Raw genomic sequence first — 6814 nt, 5'->3', positions numbered from 1 at the left:
AACAACTCCGTTGTCCAGCCAATATTCAGCTCTCGAGTGTTTTGAGACTTGATATACTGTCCTCACAAAGTATTGCGGTTACTTTCCACGAATAGGGTACAAAATAGGCCCAGAAACTTTCAAAAAACAAGTTCGCTTTCTTCCCTTTTTTAACCACAGGGGGTCGAACTACATTTAGTAGGATAACTTGTATCTCAGATTGGAGTGGTTTTGCAATTTTCTGCCTTATATTATGCATTAAATAAATATTAAACTGACATAAAAAAAAATAAAATAAAAAATTAAGCATGGTTATAAGTAGTAGCTCAGTTGATGCTAAATTTGGTACCATTTCACCCAGCTGGTGACTTGCAAGTCTGGGTTGAAATAATGGTTTGAACTTGATTAATTTATAGGAAATATATATTTCAGTAAAAAAAAAAAATTTTTAACAATAATGTTGATACAGTTTTGAAGCGGGGTTGCCTTGGATAAATAATTATGAATAACTCCATTGCAAAAAAATAAAACCAAATGGTATTTATTTTAAAGGAAAGATAACAAGCCCATGGAAAGATAAAACAAAAAAAATATATAATCATTAAACTTAAGGTAAACAATATTCAGTGCCATACAAACAAAATTACACTTGTATAATTCAAGACAAAAGAGAGAAAAAAAAAAAAGCTCGGCATACAGCACATTCACATTTGTTTGAACAGATTATTTGGCACGTCAATGACAGTGAAACATAAAGAGCAAATAAAATAAAAGAGCATACCATTTAGATATTAAAATATTTCCCCTTTCAAAAAAAAAAAAGTTTGCTTTACAAAAGCAAAGATTGCACAATCGAACCAAAACCAAAAGGCATTATAAAATATTTAAAATTACATACTTGACATCCACCAAATTGACACCAATTAAAACCAATAACACTGGTGCAATGAAGAAAAACAATTATAAAGTGAAATTAGAAATCAGGATTTCTGGCTGGTTCTTCAGATAAAAAAAGAGCTGCTAATTGTTTGGTGTGAGAACAGCATGCAACTGCTGCAGCAGGCTCAACAACATGCCTTTCTGGATCAGCTGGGCCAGTGTATTGAAATTGCAATGAGAAAATACCTATCAGTGCACACCCAACTTCTTGGGCTCAAGTGAACCAGTCACCTTGAAGTTTATGCCGTCTCCTGGCAGCGGGGAAGGTATCAATGGACAGAGCCAGCAGATGTACCAGTACTTGCCCAGGCATTCCCTGACATTGGCCAGCACTCCCAGGCTGTAAGGCTGCCGGGTGGAGTACCACTCACGTGTGGTCTGTCCCCTCAGCATCAGAACCACGTGAAAGAAGAGGAAGGCAGCAACCAGTAGGAAGCCCACTACACAAGTGTCAGCAATGAATGCAAAAGCAAACGCTCGCGCCGTCACCTGTCCTGTGATTGGAGTAAAACAGATGTTTATGGCATTTTCTTACAATTTAAAAGGTGTCATATAACACATTTATGTATCATTTTATTTTTGTGCAAAACTAATAATTTGCACTACCATTTTCCACAGCCTTAGAAGTAAAAAAAACTTTTGGTGTACCTATGCTAACATTCAGAAGTCTTTTATACAGTATTTAGTTTACGTTTTTAAGTCTTATGCTAACCAAGGCTGCATTTATTTCTTATTAAATCAGTAATAGTTTGAAATATTATTAATTTAAAATAACTGTTCTCCATTTAACATATTTTAAAAAGTAATTTATTTCTGTGAAAGCAAAGCTCAGCAGTCTTCACTGATACATGATCCTGCAGAAATCATTCTAATATGCTGCTTCTGGTGCTTAACCATCATTTTTTATTATCAATGTTGAAAACTTGTGTGCAGTTGCAGTTGTGCTGCTTACTATTTTTTTTTGTGGAAACAATGACACATTATCAGGATTCTTTGATGAATAGACAGAACAGAAATGAATGTGTAACTTTATAAATGTCTTTACTGTCTATATCAACTTATCACATGATTGCTGAATAATAGTATTAATTTCTTTAGACTTTTTTTTGCCAAAAGCATCATAAGCCTAAGTAGATTGTAGAACCATTGATTTCTACTGACATTATGGATTTCCTGACATTTCTCATAGCAGTAGCAGACACTCATTAGTAATCTCATACTCACCCGAGACGAGCATTATCCAGGGCACGAGCAAAAGCATGACACTGTGAAAAGTGACACCCTCCTTTAGGATGACAATGAAGACCTCAGCATTCATGACTACTGCATAGAGCAGCCCTGCCCACATGAAGAGCAAACAGGTCAGGAAATACCGGTAATTGCGGAAACCGACACACTGGCCAAAAAACACACAGTGGTGATCACGGCGCAGCACACACACGTTGCAATCGTAGCAGTGCGAGCATCGTGGAGGAGTGTGTGTCTCACAGTTGTAGCAGAACCTGCAATCGAAGAGGAAAATATCACATCATAATTGTTTACTGACTTTTGAGTGAATTGGTGAATACCACAAAAGCTCAAACAGGGATACAAGAGCATAATGATAAATAAATAACGCACAATTACCTCCACCCATGACCCAATGCATCCCCTCCAAGAAACACTCCGCGGATACTTGGGTTAGTTTTCACAAACAACGAAGCATTCCAGGTAATATTTCCCAGCATGAAGTACTGAGCGAGGAGATGCATGACCTTCCACATGGTGCACCACTCTGTCGTCTTCTCTGCTTGTTCAAGAGGAGCCTCCATCAGCACCAGATAGCTGACCTCGGCAGTGATGGAGAACACCAGAATAGCGTTCAGAACGATAGGCAGATAGCGACCGGTTGACTCCACCTTACACCATAGTGTACTCATGAACCTAGCCATGTTTTAAGCTTCAAATCATCCGCTGCGTGAGACACTAACTTTACCTGCCCAACCTGTTTTCTACATGTAAAGCCACTCTATTCTCGTTTGCTCGAATCTGATCACAAAAACAGAAAAATGGGCAGTTGAGAGACATTAAAAATCCTTCAAAAGTCTGTTGGCTAAAGGACATTTATAAAAGTTGCAACAAATAGGAAGCTTTAGAAACTAGTAGTGAATAATAGGATTACTCTGGCACATTACTTTGAATATTCCAGTAACACTAACTTAAAGATATCGGTTAGAAACAATAAAATACTCATCTATAAAAAAACAACTGTATTAACTGATACCGACCTTTCATTCCATTCATAATATCGTTTCGACAATGAACTGTTACTGCTGGTGCAGGCTAACAACATTCCGCGTACATGACGGGTCTGTGTTGCAGCTGAAACGGTCCCTCGGAAGTAAACGGCACTCTACAACAGTTCCACGTGGAAACACACACTCGCCCGCGCACACGCAGAAAATAAATAAGGACAATGGTTACATTTTTATTTTTAAAAACTGCCACCGTGTCGTGCTAATTTATCTTAATTAACAAAATAAAAAACACATTTATTAGTAAATAAAATAAAACCTACATTTAAACTATTACTTAAATTAACTTTTAGACACACGTTCTAATCTTGGCTACTTACTCACGAATAGCTAAATAAATAAATAAATAAATAAATAAATAAATAAATAAATAAATAAATAAATAAATAGCATTTGCAGCGATATTACAGTAAGTAAATAAGGCAATTTGCCTCGACCTCACGTGTATGAAATGTCCTGAACACACAGCACATATTTCAATGTAGATGTACATCTACCGTAACGTTTATGAAGTTGACTTCTGTCTGTAGGAATTTGTATTATTTTCCCTTGCTATAGGCTAAGCAAGGGAAAATAATTATTGTGGAATTTTGGTTTGAAGAAAAGAATTCACAAAATGTATTCTAATTTAATAACTCCCCTGTTTGACAGCAATTAATCAAAGCCTGGCACGATTTTCCTTCGACCACCCTTTTCTTTCTGACCCCCTTTCGCAAAGAGTAATCCCTAATCTCATAATCCGCACTGCTGGTTGTTGAGAGAGTTGACTGCCATTCAGATCGAGTTTAACATGACACCGTTTACAAAGGCTGAGGAGGAGCGCCATGACAATTATCAAAGGAAATTATACGAGACTATACAACACAAGTGAGTAATCGCTCGAATGATCGTGTGACTTTATTTTGTTCGTTTCGTCCCGTCCCAGCCCCAGATCTGTTCTACCCGTCTCGTTGTTATATTCACTGAAATTCTCTATATAGGCCTGGTTTAGTTGGTTATGTCGAAGTGTTGTGTTGCACGTTGTCATGATATTGTAAGTTAAATTCTAAGTGAATTCTGATTTTATTGTTATTGGTCTCCCGTATGGTTTAAACCCAGGAGAGGGCGCTATTGTCTTTCAACAAGTGTAGATAGTTCCCTCAAGATTATTCTGTCATCATTTACTTGAAACCTATGAAACAAATAGCACTACCTGTATGATATGCTATGTAGATTCATTTATCGATTAAGGTTAAAATACAATGAAAATGTATGGTGACTGTCATTATGCCTATAACATCTCCTTTTGTTTTACTCTTGAAGTAGCATAAGCCATACACTTTTGAAACAACAAGAACGTGCACTGCTTAAATCAGGGTATATGTGTTTACTGTGTATTATTACTAACTTTTTCTGAATGGTTATCTTTAATATATAATGTCTGCAGTCAGAGAAGAAGGATGCAGCTCCAGAGTGATTTTCAATCACAGCAGCGGAATCATCGCCTGTAAGAAACATCAATATTTATTGGATTAAGAAATGTAGAATAAATGGAATGTGTTATCTGTGGTATTGCTCTGTAATATTTTGCATGTCTGGCACACTATTTTTGCTGTCAAAAATTCATATTTTAGAACCAATGGAATCAAACAATAATTCTATATAAGGATCATCAAGATCCTACTAGATTAACAGTTTTTTCTGGTTGTCAAGAAACAATTTGACTTGATTTTTTGTCTTGATTTTAGAGGACTCTGGCATTCGTTTTGAGTTTATCATAAATTAATGAGTTAATTATTATTATTCTTTTGTTCTTGTTGTTGTATAGAAGCATGGCTGCCTGGCTGCAGGGCCGCTGGTTAGAGATCAGTGAGCAGGAGCACAGGGCTCAGATCCATAACCAAAAACTGCTGCAGGACTTTCAGAGAGCACAAGACACACTCAATGACATGTTGGCCCACACCGAAGCCATGAACAATATACGTGTAAGCAACCACGCAGGACTTACCTGCACCCTTCCATGATTTACATTGTAGAATACACCTGTATTGACAGAATTGTACCTTTAGGGGCTTGTTAGTGACTGGGGCAGTTAAAGGGACAGCATTGTATCTTATCTAACCTTAAAAGGTGCATATTACTACCTTAAAGTCACCTTGAAATCAAAGCTGATGATTCTTATGTTTTCGGGAATATTGCAGTGTTTATTATAAATGATTTATTTGTGCACATCATTGATTTTCATCATTGTTTTCATATTTTCTCCAATCCATTCGCAAAGGACAAAGTCCTACCCTACATTTTGTTTCTCGTTTGAGAAAACGTTTCACTCGGAAATGTCACAATGAGGAAGAAAAGACTATTCCAATCTTCCTTTCATGTCGGCTTTTAGGGATAAATAATGTATAAAAATGTCTCTTTAACAGCACTGCCACAGTGACAAGCTGTGTATCACTAAAGGTAAACATTTTGTACTTTATATTCAGAGGGTGCATTATGATACATAGAAAAATGGATCCATCACATGACCCACTTTCGTTTCTTAAAGACAAAATGATTCATTGCAGTTTGGCATTGCATGAATACGATTATTTTGTTGTTGTTGAACTAACCTTCACATTTGCTCTTCAAAAGGTTCAGTATGAACAGTATCTGGAAGAGAACTTCACACAATGGCAGAAAAGACTGAAAGACATAAAAGTTACTGAAAAGTCCAAGGTGCTTTTTTAAAGGGAAAGTGATGTCTTTTAAAAGGTGTAAACTTGTATTGATTGTGGTGTCTGTTTTTTTATCCAGCGGGGACAACAACACTCAAAGAGTTTTATTCAGCAGATGGAGGAGGACGAAGGTATGAAGACCGCACATAGGTCTGACTTTAGAGGCCACCCTTTGTCCTCCAATTCTTCAAACCCATCTCAAACTTCTCACACCATGCGAAACACTCAAACAGCAAAAGGTAACATGCTTAGCAATTTCTGTTATGTCGTCTCATTCCCCATATCAGCCTTTTTTAAGGAAACTGTTAACGCTACTCTCTTTCTTAAGACATCAAGCAAAATGCTGAGAGATGCAACCTAAATGGCCATCATCCTTACTTTCCACCCACTTGGTTAACTGGCTCACAACCTTTTATTTCCGGACTCCCCCAAAACAATATTCCAAAGGATTATAAAAACCTTCAGAACTTTCAAGCCTTGAATCATCCTTTGCCGCCCTACTATTCTTTACCTGGAGATTCACTCCATCAATCACATTCTCCAGTCCAGCAGAAGTCACCATCAATGGACAATCTATGGGCCGGTACAAGGCAAGGCTTTACGCCTACAGCTCACTTCACTCCTGCCGGTGCTTCCTGGCCACGACTTCCTGTGTTGAGCCCCATGATGTGGGGCATGATGGATTTACCAGACCCCAGTGAGGAAAGAACACAACGCAGTGAGACAGACAAGGAAAAGGTGACAAAAGAAACAGTGAACCCAAATGAGGAGACTTGCCAGAAACTGAAACGTAGGAAGAACGGGAAAGAAAGTGATCCGTCTGAGCTAGACTGTAGACCAGGTTAGTGTTGTGAAATTTTGGTGACTGATTTGTTTCTTGATATTAGTCTAATGTAAACAAACTGT

The 6814-nt window shown here is 37.5% G+C and overlaps 1 protein-coding gene across 1 annotated transcript; it reads right to left on the bottom strand.

Annotated features, from left to right (window-relative positions):
* Positions 1-495: 495 nt before the first annotated feature.
* On the bottom strand, positions 496-3357 carry zdhhc24 (zDHHC palmitoyltransferase 24). Its single transcript, XM_081382332.1, has 4 exons — positions 3186-3357; positions 2545-2946; positions 2143-2420; positions 496-1412 (listed from the first exon to the last, which is right to left on the bottom strand). The coding sequence occupies exons 2-4, from the start codon at positions 2847-2849 to the stop codon at positions 1108-1110; spliced, it is 888 nt and encodes a 295-aa protein (XP_081238458.1). The 5' UTR covers positions 2850-2946; positions 3186-3357; the 3' UTR covers positions 496-1107.
* Positions 3358-6814: the final 3457 nt, after the last annotated feature.

This window comes from Scardinius erythrophthalmus, assembly GCF_964197995.2.
Source record: "Scardinius erythrophthalmus genome assembly, chromosome: 13".
Classification (NCBI taxonomy): domain Eukaryota; kingdom Metazoa; phylum Chordata; class Actinopteri; order Cypriniformes; family Leuciscidae; genus Scardinius; species Scardinius erythrophthalmus.
The sequence above is the reverse complement of the archived record's forward strand: the minus strand, read 5'-3'. Positions and strand labels throughout refer to the sequence as shown.

Excerpts from the sequence above, each read along its gene's own strand:
- zdhhc24 (XM_081382332.1), bottom strand. The coding sequence starts at position 2,849 with ATGGCTAGGTTCATGAGTACACTATGGTGTAAGGTGGAGTCAACCGGT. Across the intron at positions 2,421-2,544 it reads GCATTGGGTCATGGGTGGAG|GTTCTGCTACAACTGTGAGA; the intron begins GTAATTGTGCGT and ends CTTCGATTGCAG. Across the intron at positions 1,413-2,142 it reads CTGGATAATGCTCGTCTCGG|GACAGGTGACGGCGCGAGCG; the intron begins GTGAGTATGAGA and ends CTCCAATCACAG.